At 40.3% G+C, this 18,617-nt stretch overlaps 3 protein-coding genes across 3 annotated transcripts; 1 reads left to right on the top strand and 2 right to left on the bottom strand.

Annotated features, from left to right (window-relative positions):
- Positions 1-919: 919 nt before the first annotated feature.
- On the top strand, positions 920-5,445 carry LOC121779671 (protein BTR1-like). Its single transcript, XM_042177040.1, has 8 exons — positions 920-1,155; positions 2,017-2,255; positions 2,342-2,448; positions 2,959-3,152; positions 4,318-4,394; positions 4,687-4,788; positions 4,855-4,916; positions 4,989-5,445. Exons 1-8 carry the CDS (start codon positions 1,059-1,061, stop codon positions 5,074-5,076), a joined length of 966 nt encoding a protein of 321 aa, XP_042032974.1. The 5' UTR covers positions 920-1,058; the 3' UTR covers positions 5,077-5,445.
- Positions 5,446-6,629: 1,184 nt separating this feature from the next.
- On the bottom strand, positions 6,630-9,994 carry LOC121779670 (NAC domain-containing protein 78-like). Its single transcript, XM_042177039.1, has 6 exons — positions 9,712-9,994; positions 9,020-9,297; positions 8,497-8,685; positions 7,707-8,198; positions 7,519-7,630; positions 6,630-7,393 (listed from the first exon to the last, which is right to left on the bottom strand). The coding sequence occupies exons 1-6, from the start codon at positions 9,896-9,898 to the stop codon at positions 6,981-6,983; spliced, it is 1,671 nt and encodes a 556-aa protein (XP_042032973.1). The 5' UTR covers positions 9,899-9,994; the 3' UTR covers positions 6,630-6,980.
- Positions 9,995-13,958: 3,964 nt separating this feature from the next.
- Positions 13,959-16,790, bottom strand: LOC121778301 (NAC domain containing protein 50-like). Its single transcript, XM_042175630.1, has 4 exons — positions 16,352-16,790; positions 15,585-15,862; positions 15,309-15,494; positions 13,959-14,636 (listed from the first exon to the last, which is right to left on the bottom strand). Exons 1-4 carry the CDS (start codon positions 16,548-16,550, stop codon positions 14,136-14,138), a joined length of 1,164 nt encoding a protein of 387 aa, XP_042031564.1. The 5' UTR covers positions 16,551-16,790; the 3' UTR covers positions 13,959-14,135.
- Positions 16,791-18,617: the final 1,827 nt, after the last annotated feature.

The following is an 18,617-nucleotide window of genomic DNA, read 5'->3' as shown; positions in this document are numbered from 1 at the left end:
AAATATCGAAAAAATACCACACAATTATTAACATTAGTTTAGGCCCGAGTGTCAGCTGGTTTCGTCATTAATTTTATGGGATTATGATTCTGATCAGTCCGAGCATGTAGCACTAATCTTTTGCAATGTGGTAAATGTCTGTATAACAATGAGTTGTTTCACACTTTTTTACAAACCAGTATCTAATCTTGCATCAAGTAGTTGAGATGTAATATATCGAATCTCCACTTAATCTCAACAAACAATACTTCATATTATCAAGTTTTCACTCAAATTAGACTACGGGTGAGCAAAATATCCGAAATTCGAAAATCCGATCATAATCAAGCTAAACCGAAATTTTGAATTTAGTTCGGACATTTCGAATTTCATTTCGGACAAGATCAAATTTTATATAAATTTTTAGGATGTTCCGATCAGATTAAATATTTTCAAATCCAAAGTAATCCGAAATATATTTATATCAATAATAAAAATATATTGTAATCATAAACCTAACAAGTATAAAACTTTTATGCTGAACAATTCTTATGTTATTTGGTATTACTAGATTTTACAATTTTATTAGATTTTCAAAATTTTGGATTTTTGGTATCGGATTTTTAATTTTTTTAAATATTTTATACAATTTCATATTTTTTCGAACAGATTAGATTTCATAGTTCGTGTTTTGAATTTTCAGATTCAGAATTTTAGACAATTCAGATAAGCGATGAATCATTATCATTTATCAATCCTTTTATAAAAAAGGGAAAAAAACTTGCAATCCATTGACTAATATCATAAGAGAGAAAAGAAATGATTGGATTAGTTTAACTGATTCAAAGCCCATGAAATGGAGGCCCAGGAATTATAAACAGGCTTAGTTATAATAAATGGCCCAAATTGTAAATCTTAATTAACAAAGGCCATTTGCAATTAAAAAAAATCACAACACGTTTATTCAACTCTCGCTTCTCTCTCTCTCTAGATTTCGATAGCTCTGACCATAAACTCTGCATTCTCTCTCTCTACATCTACATAACTATACTCGATTGCATCCTGTTGTTCAGGCATTCATGGCAATGGAAGGTGATAAAACTGCATACGTTGAGGTATCGCCCGAGGTTCAGCAGAATCAATCGTCGCCGCGCAAATCATCGCCTCCTCCGCCAGGTTTCTCCTTCCTCTACGTATTATATGTATTAATTTCATTTTCTACATGCACATTTGCGGTGATAATTTGATTTTTGTTCGTTTTCGGAAGATCTGTTTGATACGGATGTGTTTTATTGGGTGAAATTTTGGATTAGTTGTGGAATTTATGTTTCCTTCAGCTCGTTTGTTGTTTAGTAGCTGGAATTGCAATGAGATGAGGTTTGATGTCATTTTTGTGGATTAAATCGGTTGTAATTTGTCGGTTTGAAACCATTGGAGCTGACATTGGCAGTGTTTTAATTTTGTTTTGTGATTATTGATTTTGTTCGTGTGCGACGTTGGATGTTGAGATTGGATTATGATTTGTTGCTATTTCGTGGAGCTGAATTGCGAGACAGCCTTATCTGCGACAGTCTTTATTTTGGAGATTTTTTTGCAAAGTTTTGTGGTCTCAATCAATTGAGCTGGGATATGTCGTACTAGCAGGAATAAAATATCCCATTTCTTTAAAATTGGATTGCTGTATTCGGATGTCTCAGACTCTCAATAATGTCTTGTTTCTGAAAATGGCAATGTTGCTTTAAAATTTTTTTTACTTGAAATGATGATGTCTCCAATTCTCCAAACACTAATTTCGTGAGAAATACTGTAGTATAAAGCCTCTAAAAATATTGTGATCTCAACCTTCGTCTGATTAGTATGGATCGAAGGAAGTTATTCATTTAAAGCTTCAAAATTTTTACTGGATGACTGTGTCCCAATTATCTTGATGTATAAACAGTCGTATTTACTGTTCTGGGGTGTTTCCTTATCATTTTGATGCATGAATTCACAGACATAAGTTTATTCTTCTTTATTTGTTTTTTTGGTAATGGACAGATAGCGAAGAGAAGACCACTCATGTTAGGTTCCTTTTATCAAATGCTGAAGCTGGTTCTGTAATTGGAAAAGGTGGTTCAACAATCAATGATATTCAGTCACAATCTGGAGCACGCATCCAGTTGTCGCGCAACTATGAGTACTTTCCTGGCACATCTGATAGGGTTGTCATGGTATCTGGAAGAGTTGACGACATATTAAAAGCACTTGATCTCATTATGTCTAAACTACTGGATGAGGTGAGGACAATTTTTAAATGTTTTTGTAGAGGACCATTTGGATAGATGACTTTTGACTAAATGGGTATATTTTCTTCTTCGATTAGTTTTATGTGGAAGATGGTGGTCAGGTTGACCCTGAGTCGAAAATTAGACTGGTTGTGCCCAATAGCTCTTGTGGTGGAATAATTGGAAAAGGTGGAGCCATTATAAGGTCAGCATATAGTTTGATTTCCTTGTTAAGCCATACATTTCCAGATTTATGTTTAAGTAAGTATGTAAATAAAAAGATGCAAATGCATGTGAGATCATTTATGTTTTCCTTTGGATGCATGTCTAAAATTGTAAATTTATAATCTTTTCCTGCCCACAGAAGAATCTTGTACACATTTAATCTTAAAAGCGATTCACTACTAGGTTATTATGCCACAAGAGAAGTGACTATTCCTTTTCTATCTGTCACTGTACTTTAAGTGAACAGAATTACCTATCATAGCTCACTTGGTATTTTATCTTTTAGACTTAGCACAAGACTTTCTCAATTTTACCTGTATTTGACTAGAAATTTCAATTATTGAGATCCTACTAAAATGTGTAATACTTGCTATTTGAGTTGTCTTTGGAGGTCTTTGGATAAGCTGTTATGTAATCAGAGAGACATGAGTAGCTTATGCAGGTAGATGTAATATATGTTTGGATTGAAACTAACTAATTGTTGAAACAGGTCACTGATTGAAGACTCCAGAGCTAGCATTAAAATATCACCCCAGGACAACTTTTACCCTGGCTTGCATGATAGATTAGTGACTGTGGGTGGTGCCCCAGAAGAACAAATGCGAGCTATTGATCTTATCCTACAGAAATTGGTAGAGGATCAACATTACCTGCAGTCTGCCAATACTCCATTTCCATATGCTGGTATTATTCTCTTAAACATATACTTGTTGACTTTTGTTTTCCATTGCAATGATATCTGTACATATTGTCTTCTATATTCTGTACTGTTGATGAAAGCAAAATCCTACAGCTGTGAGACCCAGATTCAAGTTTCTTGATGAATTATAACAATACACCCTTCTACTTGTTGGTACTAATGACAAATGTCATATACTTATCTTAAAGGGATATATTTTGGCTAATATTGTCTTGTGATGCTACATAATTTTCACCAGAAAAAAATGTAAAAACAATGAATCTGGAGCATTCCTTCGAATGAATGAAGAACTTCATTAGTTAATCAATGCAGTTTCCTTTTTAGCTATGTCATCTCACTTAATTTTTAATAGTTTGACTATTATACAAATATTGCCCTTGTGTACAATGTGAAACCCAATAGTTCCATAAGTTGATGATCTTCAGTATCTAAGCCTTCTATTGGGGGAAAAACTAAATTTTTAACTTATTATAAGATGCTCTTTTTTGCACTGTTTTGGATTATTTCGAGTATATATGCTGCTGGGTTGCAGCTGGATAACATTAGAGGTCACTCGTTTTGATGGTAAAAATGAGGGTGTTAGGTTAAGAATTCTTGAAGTTGGAGTATCAATGTTTGGGGGAATTATGTAATCATAAAAATCAATTTTTGTTTTAAAATTGTGAGAGAGCATTGCTTGTGGATGTCAAATCATTTCATGAATGTTCCTGAGAAGTATGAGCAATAATGAACATTTTTTTAAAACATGGTTGACATTTTTGTATTGTAAATGGAATCTTGTGTGTAAAGTAGGGTAGTAGAATTACAAAAATTGTTTTCAAGTTCTCTAAACCAACAAATCTTGAAATTGAGATTAAGATGTGTTAACTCAAGCAAACAAGCTCTTGATGCATGCTTGCTGAAAATGCTTCAGAAAACTGTATGTGTGTCAGGTTTTGTTTTTGGAACAAAGAAATGAGAAGAAAACAAAGATAATAGAGTAGTACCAACAGCCATTGCCAAGGTTTTGAGCTTCTGACATGATGAGCATATGTTGCAAATGTCCTGACAAATACCTTCATGGGATGTGCCTAATTGTTTATTCTTTGAAATCTAACAAAATGCATATGTTTGGATTATGTTTATCATTGCTTGTAACCTCCATTTCAGCGGTGGCATATAATGGGATGAATTATGGACCAAATGGTGCTGGAGGGAAGTATCAGAATAATAGGCTTCCGAACAAGGTTTGTGATCATATTTAATCATTTTGCTCAATCTTTTATTTTGTGTAATCTACTTTGTGCTGAATAGTTTGATTAAGTGGCTATGAACTTGTACTCCTACCGCAAAGGGTTTCTAACAAAAAGTTGCTCGTCATCCTTTCATATTATGTGAGAGTAAATGCAATGATATTTCATACTCTGCTGCAAGATCTTACAATAGAAACATCCACTAATTGTATGTATAGCATATGTGTAAGTTGTGCCATGTCCAGGTCATTATGAGTGTTTATGAACAGTAAGTGTGTTTGTGCAGGCTCAGGAGGACAGAAGCAGTTCCGTAACTATTGGCATTCCAGACGAACACATCGGAATTGTCGTTGGCCGTGGTGGAAGGAATATTACGGAGTTGAGCCAGGTATGTAAAAGGTCTCAAAATTCAATTTGGCTCGTTCTTTGTACTTACGTGTCTTTTCTACTGCAGCTTAGTGGAGCCAGGATAAAGATATCGGAGAGAGGCGATTTCATGTCCGGGACATCAGATAGGTATGCTAACATGCTCTTTCTCATACTCAGCTAATCAAAACACAACCCCTACTCACTTTACTCTTCTTGCAGGAAAGTTACCATCACCGGGTCTCAAAGAGCTATTCACATGGCCGAGTCTATGATATCCCGGAAAGTTGCTTCCGTTACTGAGCAATAATGTGAGCACTGCTCGTTTTCTCGTCTGATCATGTTAAAGATACCTCGTTCTGGATCGTGTGGTATTTATTTTAGCGTTATCGAAAAAATAGAAACTTGTTCGTTTGTTACGGTTTAGTAAAGGAAGTTGATAAACGGGAGGGGATAATTACACATTTTACTTCAGAGAGCTTCACACTATCTAAGTTGTTGGCATGAACTTCTTATTTTAGAAGAGGAAGGCAAATAGTAAAATATTTATTGAGGAAATTACCAAATCTGGTTTGCTCTGTCTTTATACAGTTGTAATCTGTTATGGATAAACTTCATTACATGTTCTGATCTGAACTATGGAATCTGTGATAAAAGTTTTGACTTGTTCTTGTTTGTATTTTTTCTTCCTTAATTCCTTCTTTTAAACTTAATCTGATGTTTGATTTTATCGTATCTCGTTTTGTCTGATTTGATTTTGGTTGTATTCAGTATTTTGGAATATGAATGTGTTCAATCCATATGACACGTGTTATTGTAATATCATATTCCAAAATCCTACCAAGATAGCCCATTTCCATTTTTTGCACATATTCAGAAAATACATGTGTTTTTTGAAAAATGTAAACTTGTATAATTTGACCTTTATTAATTGCGACACATTTTTTTCACAAAAACTTAAAAGTTATTTTAGTAAAAAAGTGGATTGTATTTTGGAATATCCGAAAAGGAGTATGTAATTAAGGACAAGTACTCAAAGTTAATTTGTTGATCTCGTACTAATAACTTCTAATTATTATACTATGCTTTAACTACATAACCATAACTAATCTAATTTTATTATGAGTAAACTATTTCTTCCAACCATTCGAAATGAGTGATTTCTTTCTGGACACGAAATTTATGTAGTGTTATAGTAAGAGCATCTGCAATAGCGGCCGTACCGGCGGACGTCCGCTATTGCGACGAATGCGACGGACACAGACGTCAGGGGCGGACGAGAGGTCGTCTGCAGGTGAGAGCGGACGTTCGTCGGGTAGTCCATTGTGACGTTCGCTATTGTGGTGAAACGACGGACGTCCCATTTTCCGATTTTATTTTAATTTTTTAAAAAAACTCAATATATACGGCTCGTTGCAAACTCTATACATACGATTTTTTAAAAAACTCTAACGGAAAACTATACAGATTCAAGGCATTACATGTACTTTGTTTGAATCATTTTTTTGTTTGAGATGGTTTTTTTTTTGAACTATGTATTTTTTTAAATTTAAATATGTATTTTTTTTAAAAATAAAATGGTTGCATTTTTCCCGTATCCGTATCGAAATTTGAATTCCGTAATCGTTAATTTTTGAATTTTTATTATTGTGCTTCTCTTTCGGTATGTCCTAGGGGATGTCCGCTATTGTGCAGTAGGATGTCCTTATGACGTGGCAGTAGGTATTTTTGGGATATCTGCCGGCTTGTCCACCGGGACATTCGTCCCTATTGCGGATGCTCTAACTTATAAAGAAGAGATGACGACATTTTCATTTTTGGAAACTTGTCCCTTTTAAGTGGGATATCCAAAAAAAACATGAGTGGAACGAAGAGAATATAATTTTAATATCTGAATTGAAGAGTTTCAATAGAAAGTTGAGGAAAATGGCGTGTTAAGTCTCAACAGATCAGACTCTATTATACAGACTTCCAGCGCTATTGAGTTCAAAGATGATAATTCACAACTTTAGTCCAAGAATAACTTCAATAACAATAATCACAGCATGATAGAAGCCAATCACACTGCTCCAAGACTTAAAATTAATCTATTCTTCCTAAACATCTGTTTCGACAGAAGGAAGTAAATCTCCCTGACATCCGACGAGTATGTGGATTAGATCGTTGCTTACCCGATGGTATTAGAGTGTTAGCGGGATTAGAGATTCCCTCGTTTTACTTTGCACATACACAGCCCCCAATCTTGTAGCTGATGGAGAGCACTAGGATCCAGAATGACATGAAGTAGAACCAGCCCCTGGACAGCATCATCGCCACTGCCTTCCCGGGAAGCAGGCTTATGCTCGACTCCAGACGGGCAGAACCATCCTCCCCTCGTGAATACCCAAATGAGAGTATGATGTTGAGGTTTGCAGGCTTGCTTAGTAACTTGTCTACTCCATTGCCATCCGTGGACAGGTTTCTTATCTGGAACATGCCGGCAGTGACATGAGTTGATGTAGAAGGCTGCGATAAAGTATTGAGACAACGCATGGCATCTTTTGAAGGAAACTCGGTAGCATAGGCTGGTGGAGCAGGGATGCTTCCCAGCATCTGGCTGGCCTGTTTAAAGAATGGATATTGGAAATCTGCAGCATATGAGAGACCGGGTTAGATGGACACGCAAGGCAAGTTAATCGTGGAAATAATAGCATGAATACCAGGGCTTGGCGGTAAATATCGGAGCCTTCAAAAGAAGAGCATCTTGTGGTACCTGATTCGTATGTCGAGGAGTCGAGCGTATCAGATGATGGTGCAGCGTCGCCATTGTTGTTGTTGAGAGGTTGTCTGCTGGGTAAAGTAGATTTCTCTCCAACTTTGGGTTCCTGTCATGATAGTATGAGTTAGAGCAATTTGTTTGGAAAGAGCAAAGAACTCAATGTATCTTGGGATTAATATTACCTCAAAAGGAAACAATGGCTCGCCAGGAATAAGGTCCTCGCTTCCCAGCATAGCTAAGGAATCATATGCAAAGTCTTGTGAATTGTCAACATTGGCATCATATAATGTAAAGAACTCCTCAAGCATGTTATCATGAGAAGTTTTAGCTTCAACGGGATGTGACAGATCACTAGCTTCAATGAAGCCCACATTGCCATATGGCAGGTCATCAGGATTCTCTTGGAATGGTTCATCAAGTAAGAAATCCAACTCATCAGAATTCCCCGATTTGCTGGATTCGCCAATGAATTCATGTTTGACAGCTCTTACATCCATGTCAAATGGAGCAGGTATATCATAATGCTCGAGTTCACCATACTGATCACCAGCGGTCAATAAGAGCTTTGGGCTATCATCTACGGACTCTGCAGTTCCCTCAACATAGCTGCCATCTGCAGGCTGACAATTCGATTGAAGAGGGGAATCGGCAGATGGAATATCTGATCCAAGAATCTGGCACCAAAAACTTTTAATTAGGTACGTATGACCCTGAAAATAATACTGTAGAGTAATTTAAAAACGTAGACAGATCATCCAAATTCTTTCAACTAAAATAAGAGCACCGACTGTAATGATTGTATTCTATATAGTCACAGATCCTATACCAACATTCGGGTAAGAACTAAGAAGGCAATGCCAGTTCAAGAAATAGATGTCTCAGCCATTGGGTCCCATGCTTTTATTGACATGTTTACCATCAGGCAGAAACTGAGGCAATCAACTTGACAAAATATCAGTGATCTATACAAACCTGCTCAAGATCATCACCATCCAAATAAGCATCATCCCCAAAGTCAACCACCTCTCCAGCCTCTGCTTTTAGAATCAATTCCGAGTCATCATCCAGCCATTCCTCTTCCACAAATGGTGCTCCGTATTGTTCACCGTTCTTTGGCCCGGATCCACTCTTCTGGAAGACACGACAGAGCACAAATGCATCCTTTTCCACCAAAGTACATACAGTCAGCAAATAAAAGATTACCAGTTCTAGGATCATGACAAATGATTAAAATGTTCGCACCAGGTGAATCATCTACCATATATAATTATATATACACAGGCATGTGTTGAACCTATATTATGCATAGTGGATGGAAAATGGATAATGATAGAATACAACTGACGCGTGTAGCATGGATTACACACCGCCAGTTCCTATATCAGGTTCTTTTCTTCCAAAGTCGAAACCTATCCCGATTTTTGTCTTCATTCATATTGATCATATACTAACTCCACCAGTGAAAGTTTTAAGCCATAAAAATGTGAGATCTTACCTGATGAATACCAGCTCTCTCCAGCTCCAAGTCAGTGAGTCTGTACTCATGCATAACCCAGTTGGTTCTCTGTCCCTTTGGAGCACGCCCAATGTGATATACAAGAGTCTTCTTCATCCCAACAATCTGCCCTCTGTGGTAGACAGCCCTGTCCTTTCCAGTAGTCTTCCAATACCCTTTTTCAGTGGCTCTGTTCGTCCTTGCTCCGTTACCATATTTCTTATCCAGCATACTAAAGAAATACCATTCCAGATCCCTAGTATTCAGCTTCGAGAAGCCTGCAACCACCAAAGATTACTACTTTATTGCTTGAAACCATACACAAACAAATTGGCCAACCCCACTAGTGTCCACAGTTAAATCATAAATCCATGTAAAGCAATAGTCTTGAATATGAACATAAAGATGACTATCACAGGATCCTCACCAAAGGACATGCAATAACAGCTCAAATTCAAGCAATACACATAAAATTAGAATCAACACGATCCACGATTCAGATCAAAATGCAATTAGTCCAACAATACCTCATCAACTAGAAATCAAATCCTATCAAACAGAGAAATCATCAAAAACTTAAATCAAATAATCATCCTTCAATTCCAAAACCAGCTGAAGAAAATTAAACAAAAGAGTAAATAAAATAATGACTACACAACAACTACAGTTAGGAAAATCGGAGAAGTGCTTACTAGGAAGATCCCAAGGCTCGGCCTTGTAGATATCGATATCGGAGATGGCATGGAATCGGAAACCTCTGCCGCAGACCTTCCGGCGGAGATAGTAGCGCACCAATTCCTCGTCCGTGGGGTGGAATCGGAAGCCCGGCGCGAGCATATTGGGAGAGCTCTTCTTCTTCCCGGCGATGGCGATTTCCATTCGTCAATTCGAGGAAGATTTAGGGTTGAGAATTTGGGTTGAATTCGAAATGAAGGAAGCGTGAGCTTTCTATAAAAGAGTCGATGCTTGTAGGAGAAGTAGCTAATTTCTAATTAATTTTATATTCAAATAAATATGGGTAATGGAAACTTATTACTCCCCCGATTAACAGTCTCACTTTTCCATTTCGGTCCGTCTCCAATTAAGAGTTACACTTCACTTTTACCATAAATGATAAGTAGGTCCCACATTCCACTGACTCACTTTACTCACATTTTATTATAAAACCCATATAAAAAAGTGGGTCCCACATTCCACTAACTCTTACAACCAACTTTTCTTTACGTTTCTTAAAACCCGAGCTCGGTCAAAGTGTGACTCTTAATCAGGGACGGAGGGAGTACCATTTATGGTAAAACTGAACTGAGACTCGTATTCGCGGAGAGAGAGGGTGTAAACGAGTGAAAACAAAAAAACAAATCGGGTCAGTGATTCGGATTATTGACCGATTCGGGTCTGCGGCCGAAAAAGAGGATTTGAGGGCGGTAGTTTCGATGAGTTGTTATATTTCCAAGGAAATTCTTTTGGTTCCAGAATAACAGATGCTTGAGTTTGTTGTGCATGTGGCTATATATGTGGTGCATAGGCGTGGGTTTAAGAAACCTTACAACAAAACAAACGACGTCATCGCAATCGTCAATATACGGCGTTTTGGCTTGAGTGGTTTGACTAACGCCAAGTAATAAGAAATTCATACCACAAGTCTAAAACCATATTCATATTTAAAAGCGAGTGGAATATTCTAGATCCTTATTGCATATTGATATTTAGAGCATCTCCAATGCTGGCGGACGTCAAATAGCCGTCAAATAGCCTTCACACTGCCACATCATCAGCACTACAATTCTCCTGCCACATCAGCTTGCCACATCAACTGGACATCAAATAGCCATCAAATAGCCTTCACACTACCTATCCACATCACTAATAACAATTATATAATTTAATTTACAATTGTATCAACATACATAATTTAATTTACGAGACAAATACGGAAAATTCGAATAATAATATTAAAATTTAAAAAGTACATTACTTTTAAAAAAAAGTACAACAATTTAAAAAAATTACAAAAAGTAAAAAGTACATTAATTTAAAAAAGTAAAACAAAATCACTCATCGCCGCCGTCCTCGTCTCCGTCGTCGCCCAACGCTTCTTCACTGCCGTCGCCGCCGCCTCCGTCGCCACCTACGCCGCGGCTATTCCCGCCGGTGTCCCTCCTCATCGCCTCCAGTTCTTCACGCTGGCTCTGGAGCAATACGCGAAGAAAATCCTTCACCTCGGGGTCCACCGCCGCTTGGAAGTCGGCTAAGGTCTTCACCATTTGAGCGCGCGTTTGTTGGCGCGCGAAGAATTTGAGCTCCTCGGTAGACCTGCCGAGGGGGGATGCCGAATGGACATCCTGGGAACTCGGTGTGCCCCCCCTCGCAACCTGCTGCGCCCGCCTTTGCCCAACCGGGCGAGGTCGGCGACCGAACGACCGAGGAGTCGGGACCTCCTGGGCCGTCTCGGGGAGGTCTGACGAACCACCGCTGCTGCCGCTATAATCTCCGGTATAGTTCAGTCTCTGCCTCTTCGGCCAGCCAGCGTCGACGCCTGCCCGGAATTTCTCCGACTCGTTGAGCACAACGTAGCAGTTCCAGTAGGTGAACTCATAGTACTTCTTATCCGGATCGGGGTAGGCTCTTTCCGCAATCCTCCTGCAGTCTTCCTCTGTTTGGCCACTGGTCTGCATGCGGAGGGCGTTGGCGTACAAACCCAAAAATCGAGAGACGCCAGCCCTGATTCGGTCCCAGCACTTCCGGACCTCCTCCCCGGTGCACGGTCTCCCTTCAGGGCAAAATGCCCTGTAGGCTGCAGCTATCTTCGCCCACAAGTTGACGATCCTCTGGTTGTTTGAAACGAGAGGATCGTCGCAAACACTCACCCACGCCTTGGCAACCGCAACGTTCTCCGCGTCCGTCCACTTCCTCCGGCCCCGGATTTCGGCGCGGGGCTGCGACGACTCGCCGACCTTCTTCGCCTTGCCCTTCTTCTTACCCCGCCCTACTCCCTGGCTTTGAATGAGAGTTTCAGAAACGTCGTTAATATCAAACCCAAGTCCGCTAAGGAGAAGGTCTCCGAATACTGTGCATCCGTTGGGGTCGATGTGTGCGAAGAACCGGTGGAAAAATCAAAAGTCGGCCGATAGGCGTTGTCCCCCCCGTGCGTCGCCTGCGACTGTGGAATCATATGTTGCGCCGGTGGCATCATCTGCTGCGCCGGTGGCTGCATGCCGGGTGCCCACCCCGGCATCATCTGCATAGGGGGCTGCATGCCGGGTGCCCACCCCGGAATCATCTGCTGCCACGGGTACACGTTGTAGTACCCGCTCATTGGAGGCCAACCACCTCCCCCAGGAGCCGGGGAAGTATGGGACCCTGCCCCGGGAGTCGGGGGCGTCTGAGACCCTACACCGGGAGCCGGGGGAGTCTGAGACCATCCACCGGGATTAACTGGAGTACCTTCGTAGTTGTTCTCCATTGCTCGTTATTGATCTTGTACAGAAAGTAAGGTAGAGAGAGAGTACTCGTTAAAACAAGTGGTGCGAATGAAAATGAGGTTCAACGCGCGTATATATTGTGTTTTGCGAAAAAAAAAAAAAAAAAATATTTAAATCCGACGCCGGTTTGGCGCCGATCCGGGAGCCACAATGGCGCCCGTGAGGATCGGCGTGGGAACCGGCGTCAGCGCGGGAATCGGCATGGCGACGCCGATTTTGACGCCGATTTCGCCCACGCCGGTTCCAATGGTTCGGCGTCAAACCGGCGTGGGCGAAAAATCGGCGCTCCGGTGGTGACGCCGACCATTAATGGCTCATTGCTCGTTTGTTATATAGGTGAAAACAGTCTTTTTTGGATATTCATAAATTAATTGTATGAAATTTACATACACTTCGCTATGATATATATATTTTCATACTATATTATACTAAAATAAATCAAAATCTAACATCTCAAGTTTAAATTTCAATGACAAAAATTAGAAGGATGTATTAATCTGCAAATGTTTGAAAGTGAGCTCGTAATTGAAAAATCAGTATAAGTTCATGATTAAGAAGTGAAAGCATTGCAGTGGAATATATCTTGCTTCATTGAATAAGAATACAAACTCATAATCTATATCCTAATAGAGATTTAACTAAAATGATATTAAATCAGTATGCAGCCCACATCACAATATATCTTAGTTAATGATCACGGACCACACAAATGCGCTTGGCTGGTCCAAACAGAATATCCTTACAGCTCTTAATGCATGTCACGTTCATGTTGGCACACATACATTCTCACACTCAGTGGCTTCGAGCTCATGATCATATGTCGATGCATGGAATTGGACATGCATGGCTCATGATCATTTTGTCATCATTCCTCTTCTCATTGCCTTGATTAAAGCTGCTTAATCCTTATTTAACAAAATTAATCCCAATTTAAAAGAAATTGCATTAAATTGGACCAACACAATCGGAGTCAATTTTATTCTAACCGGCAAATTGATGGCCCAAATTTTCAAATTGGCCCATCATTGGCAGCCCGTAGCCTAAACTGAAAATTGGCATGTTTATATCTATCATTACCTTATTTCCCTTCTATATCGATGTTCGATTGCTCAAAATCAAATTATCTCAAAATCGAGATTTATCTTGTTATATAAGACTAAATTATCTAAGGGTAGTGATAAAATGCACGTGTTGTTGAGACTGTGTTGACATTTTCTATTGATACTATTTTGTTATCTGTTGACATTTTCTAACGGTCCAGATTATAATTTGAAGTCTGTACAATATTTAGAATTTGCATTTGATTACAATCCACTTATCTAATTCATAACTACACATCACGACCACACCTCATCATCCGAACCAAGTCGAATATCATGATTTTGTATTTGTATTTGAATAATAAAACGCAAAAACCTAACACGAGAGAAGCAGAAGCCGGAGGCGAACAACGATCGTTATTCTAAACATAATATTTTATTGAAACGAAGTAGGTTCGACAAAAGACCATAGAATTTTCGACAGATGCATAGTTCGTCCGCACCAAACTACGGAACCAAATATCTCTCTACCGAAGCAATGGAGATGGAATCCGGCCCCGAAAATTACATATAGATACCATGTTCATCGTCCTCCTAGGCACGTCTCCGGAAGTCCTCATTTTCCTTGGTCACTAGCTCCACCTGCGATTGAAGAATGTTGATCATTGCTTGGGCTCTCATCACCTCAATCTTCAACGTCTCCCGCTCCATGGAGACGTTCAGGATCTCGTTCTCTAAGTTGCTTATAAATTTCAGGTACCCGGGAGGCACCGACTTCTCTAGGTTGGAGGAGTCGAATGCCAGCGTGCTCAAGGGTGGGTTTTCTATCGGTTCCATTAGAGGAAACTCCAGTAGTCCGGAAGAAAAATTTGTCGTCGTCATCATTGTACAAGGATCCTGGCTGGTCGTGGTTGAATCTTCGGATCCATTTGCATGGCCTGAGTTGGGATCCTCGTCGGGCTTCCCCCTTTTGCTTTGAGATAAAGAGAGCAGCTCGGGGTCTTCTGATCTCTCCCTCTTGCACATAAACGGAAGAGATTGTGTCCCTGTCAGGTTCTCCGCCTGGGGAGGAGCCATCGTGAGAGGCGGATTCTCCTGTTAACAGATCCAAGCCACATCACAATTTAGACTGGAAAAATGTCATAGTAAAATAAGCAAGAAGAGTGCGTATAGCCTAACCCACGAGCAATCAAGATCTAGGACGAAATAATACAAGAGATATACGCTAACGAAAGCCAATTAACTGCATTGAGCAAGATTAGATAACAAGGCTCATCTAAAATCATGCTTGAAAGACGCGATTTTTACGCATTTAATATTGATAGTAATAAACAAGAAGGCTATGTATATAACCTAATCCACGAGCAATCAAGGGCTAAAATGCATACATTACAAGAAATGTATGCTAGCGAAAACCAGTTAACCGCATTGAGCATGCTTAGATAACAAGGCTCGTCTCATAGTATCTCCCATGCATGAAAGGCGCAATTCTTAAGCATTTTCTACCGGTTTATAAGTGGAAAAAGGAGGAATGAGCGCGATTCTGTTATACATGGAAGGAGATCAGTTTCGTGACTTGTAAATTACTTCAAATTTGCTACGACACAAATGCCTTAAGCTAAATAAGTGCATTTTCTGAAGTTACAAAATACTAGATCAAATGCATTTTCCTTTAAAGATGGAGCATACGACGAAACCAATAACGCCATTGGTGATGCAAATCCTAAATAGGAAGCATACAAGCAAACATCCCGAAAAGAAACAAACCTGATCGAGATCAGTGCACTCGACTCGTGCTTCATCACCATTGGCCACGTCATCTTCAGTGTCTCCCCCAGGCACCACCACCACTGCATCCTCGTCCCATTCCTCTTCGACAAAAGGGGCATATCTGTCCCCATTCGGGGGTCCCAGGCCGCTCTTTTGGAAGATCCTACACAGCACATACGCATCCTTTCCTCACAAAGCAACAAAGTTCTCTTAACATTCCACACCTTTGCAACTGGAGAGATTCATCAGCTTAAATCACAATCACTTGCATACCTGTATGACCCCGTCCCGTTCCAGCTCTGAGTCGCAGAGCCTATACTCGTGCATCACCCAATTGGTCCGCTTGCCATCAGGAGCTCGCCCGCTATGGAACACCAACGTCTTCTTCATCCCTATTGTCAGATTCTTGTGGCGCACGGCTCTATCCTTTCCAGTCGCTTTCCAGTAGCCTTTACCTGTGGCACGGTTCAGGCGAGACCCATTCCCGTACTTCCTATCCACGGGGCTGAAGAAGTACCACTCGAGATCTCTTGTCTTCAGAGACGAGTAATCTTATCCAAACCAAACAACCACATCACATCAGTTAGCAGTGTAGGATCACCAATTCAATAAACATCCCAAACAAGTTTTGAAATGAACAGATCAACAACTAGCCTTTCCAAACATCATCAAATTCAATATTTTTATAATCAATTTTTAGAGATTTCTTGCACTTCACTTCACAGACTAAAAGCAATAATTCGTCATCTCCTACCAATTCATCAGTAAATTCACACACTACACACAGTGTCAACAAAATCAAAACCGGGATTAACACATCCAGCAACAAAAATTGATCCAAATAAGCAATATTTCATCTTCTATCAAATCATCAGTAAATTCGCACACATAATCAAAACATATCAAAACATAGATTAACACATAAATCGATCCAATTAACGAAAATTAGCTGCGCCAACACAACGCTACACGAAAAGATACCAAACGAATCAAAAAATCAGAAGTAAAAAATTGAAAAATTGATTGAATCTAGAGCATACCAGCTAGCTCCCAGGGCTCAGATTTGTAGACATCGATCTCAATCACAGCTTGGAACCGAAACGGCTTCCCGCAAGCCTTCCTCCTGAGGTAGTACCTGACGAGCTCCTCATCGGTGGGGTGGAATCTGAACCCCGGCGCGAGAGAGGTCGGTGGCGGCGCTCCCGCAACCGTGCCAACAACAGCCGGCTCCTGTCCCATTTCCCGCAGCTTAAACAGAAGCAAATGAAATAATCAAGTGCTGATCAATTTCGCATGAGCCCCAAAAAGAAGATAGAGAGGTGAAAAGTGGGTGAGGAGGAGGATTAGAAGGCAAGAAAAGGGGGCAAGTGAAGGAGATGGAAAGGGGAATTTATGGAATTGGGGTTTGGTTATTGCCCATGGATTAAGAAATGGAGGTGTGGGGAAAAGAGAGAGAGGGAGAGTGGATGCTTGCTTGACACGGAAATCGAAGATTTATCCAAAGAAAAGAGGTGAAAGAAGGCTATAAAGTAATTTGATTGTTCATTGTTTATTTTTATTTTTTTTTAATTTAAATTTTAATTTTAGTTTTAATTTTAATTTTAATTTTTTATTATTTTAATTTTAATTTTATTTTTGGGTGTAAATTAATACTAGTATTGCTTGCATTTTGGAAGAAGCCTCTCTTGATATTTTTGTCTATATCTACGCTTTGGATTCCATTTCATTTTTTTTAGATTCCTATTTTTTGAGAGAAAAAATAAGTACTTATTTTTCAGATTGGAGTACAATTTATTGGGCAGGTTAAGCCCGAATGTGGCGATGGCTCACAATTTTCGGCCCGGTCATTTTCCGGTCCGACCAGATGAGGTATTCAAACATTGATAAGAGCATCCGCAGCGGTTGAAGGACGGTGTTCGTCCGTCCGTACCGCTGATGAGGTATTCAAACATTGATAAGAGCATCCGCAGCGGTTGAAGGACGGCGTCCGTCCGTGCCAGCGGCACGGCACCCGCTGTCCGCCGCTGCGCTCTCGCCGCTGGAGCGGCGCTGCTCGATACATCGAGCACGTCTGTGCCAGCGAGCAGCTGACGTGACGCGTTCTGATTGGCCAACGGTATTTCCGTTAGAAATTCATTTTTTTAAATCGAAAATAATATCAAAAATAAAAAAATATATTTTCAGATTCCCAAAAATATGGCCATTTTTTACCATTTTTCTGGATTTTTTTTATTTTTTATTCCTAAAACCATCTATAAATACACACATTTATCATCCATTTTTCACATCAAATCATCTCCCATTCATCTCTCATTCATATTTTTTCATACAACTTATCTACATCTTCCTCTCTCACTCAAAACCTCTCAAATAGATTTCACCAATCTCATTGCGGAAGCGGAGCGCGAAGAACAAGAATACTATGAACAATATCGTGCCGCCTATGAAGCCTATGTCACCGCGAATACCCCCGCCACTCCTCCTCGACCAACTAGATCAACTCGCCGCTATATCCATCGTGACCGGAAGGGAGCCAACGAAAGACTCGTTGCCGACTATTTTTCCGACCAACCGCGGTTTCCGGAAGATTACTTTCGGCTCAGTTTTCACATGTCAAAATGCTTGTTTATGCGTATTGTCAACACCTTATCCGCCCGTGTTGAATACTTTCAAACATGTACAAACGCAACTGGTCGGCAAAGTCTCTCGGCATTGCAGAAGTGTACGTGTGCCATCCAACAACTTGCTACTGGGCAAACGGATGACCTCTTCGACGAGTATTTGCATGTCGGTGAGTCAACTGGAATCCCTTGCCTTAAAAATTTTTGCGACAACCTTCGTTCAACTTTCGGTGAGGAATTCCTTCAGGCACCCACCACCGATGATTGCCAACGGTTGCTTCGTCTTCACGAAACAGTCCATGGTTTTCCCGATATGCTTGGCAGCATTGACAGCATGCATTGGAGGTGGAAGAATTGCCCGACTGCTTGGAGGGGGCAACACTTAAGCGGCCACAAAGGCAGCGGCCCAACACTTATCCTTGAAGCGGTCGCCGACTACCGCCTATGGATTTGGCATGCATATTTTGGTATCGCCGGATCCAACAACGACTTGAACGTGCTCTATTCTTCACCACTCTTCAATGATGTTTTGAATGGTGTAGCACCGGCGATTGACTTCACCGTCAACGGAAATGCATACCACATGAGTTACTATCTCGCTGATGGTATCTACCCAAGGTGGTCGACTTTCGTGAAGACGCTCAGCAACCCGCAAGATCCGAGACGGGTTCTTTTTGCGCAGCGT

The sequence above is a fragment of the Salvia splendens genome, chromosome 19 (assembly GCF_004379255.2).
Source record: "Salvia splendens isolate huo1 chromosome 19, SspV2, whole genome shotgun sequence".
NCBI lineage: Eukaryota > Viridiplantae > Streptophyta > Magnoliopsida > Lamiales > Lamiaceae > Salvia > Salvia splendens.
This window is presented reverse-complemented; position numbering and strand designations above follow the sequence as displayed.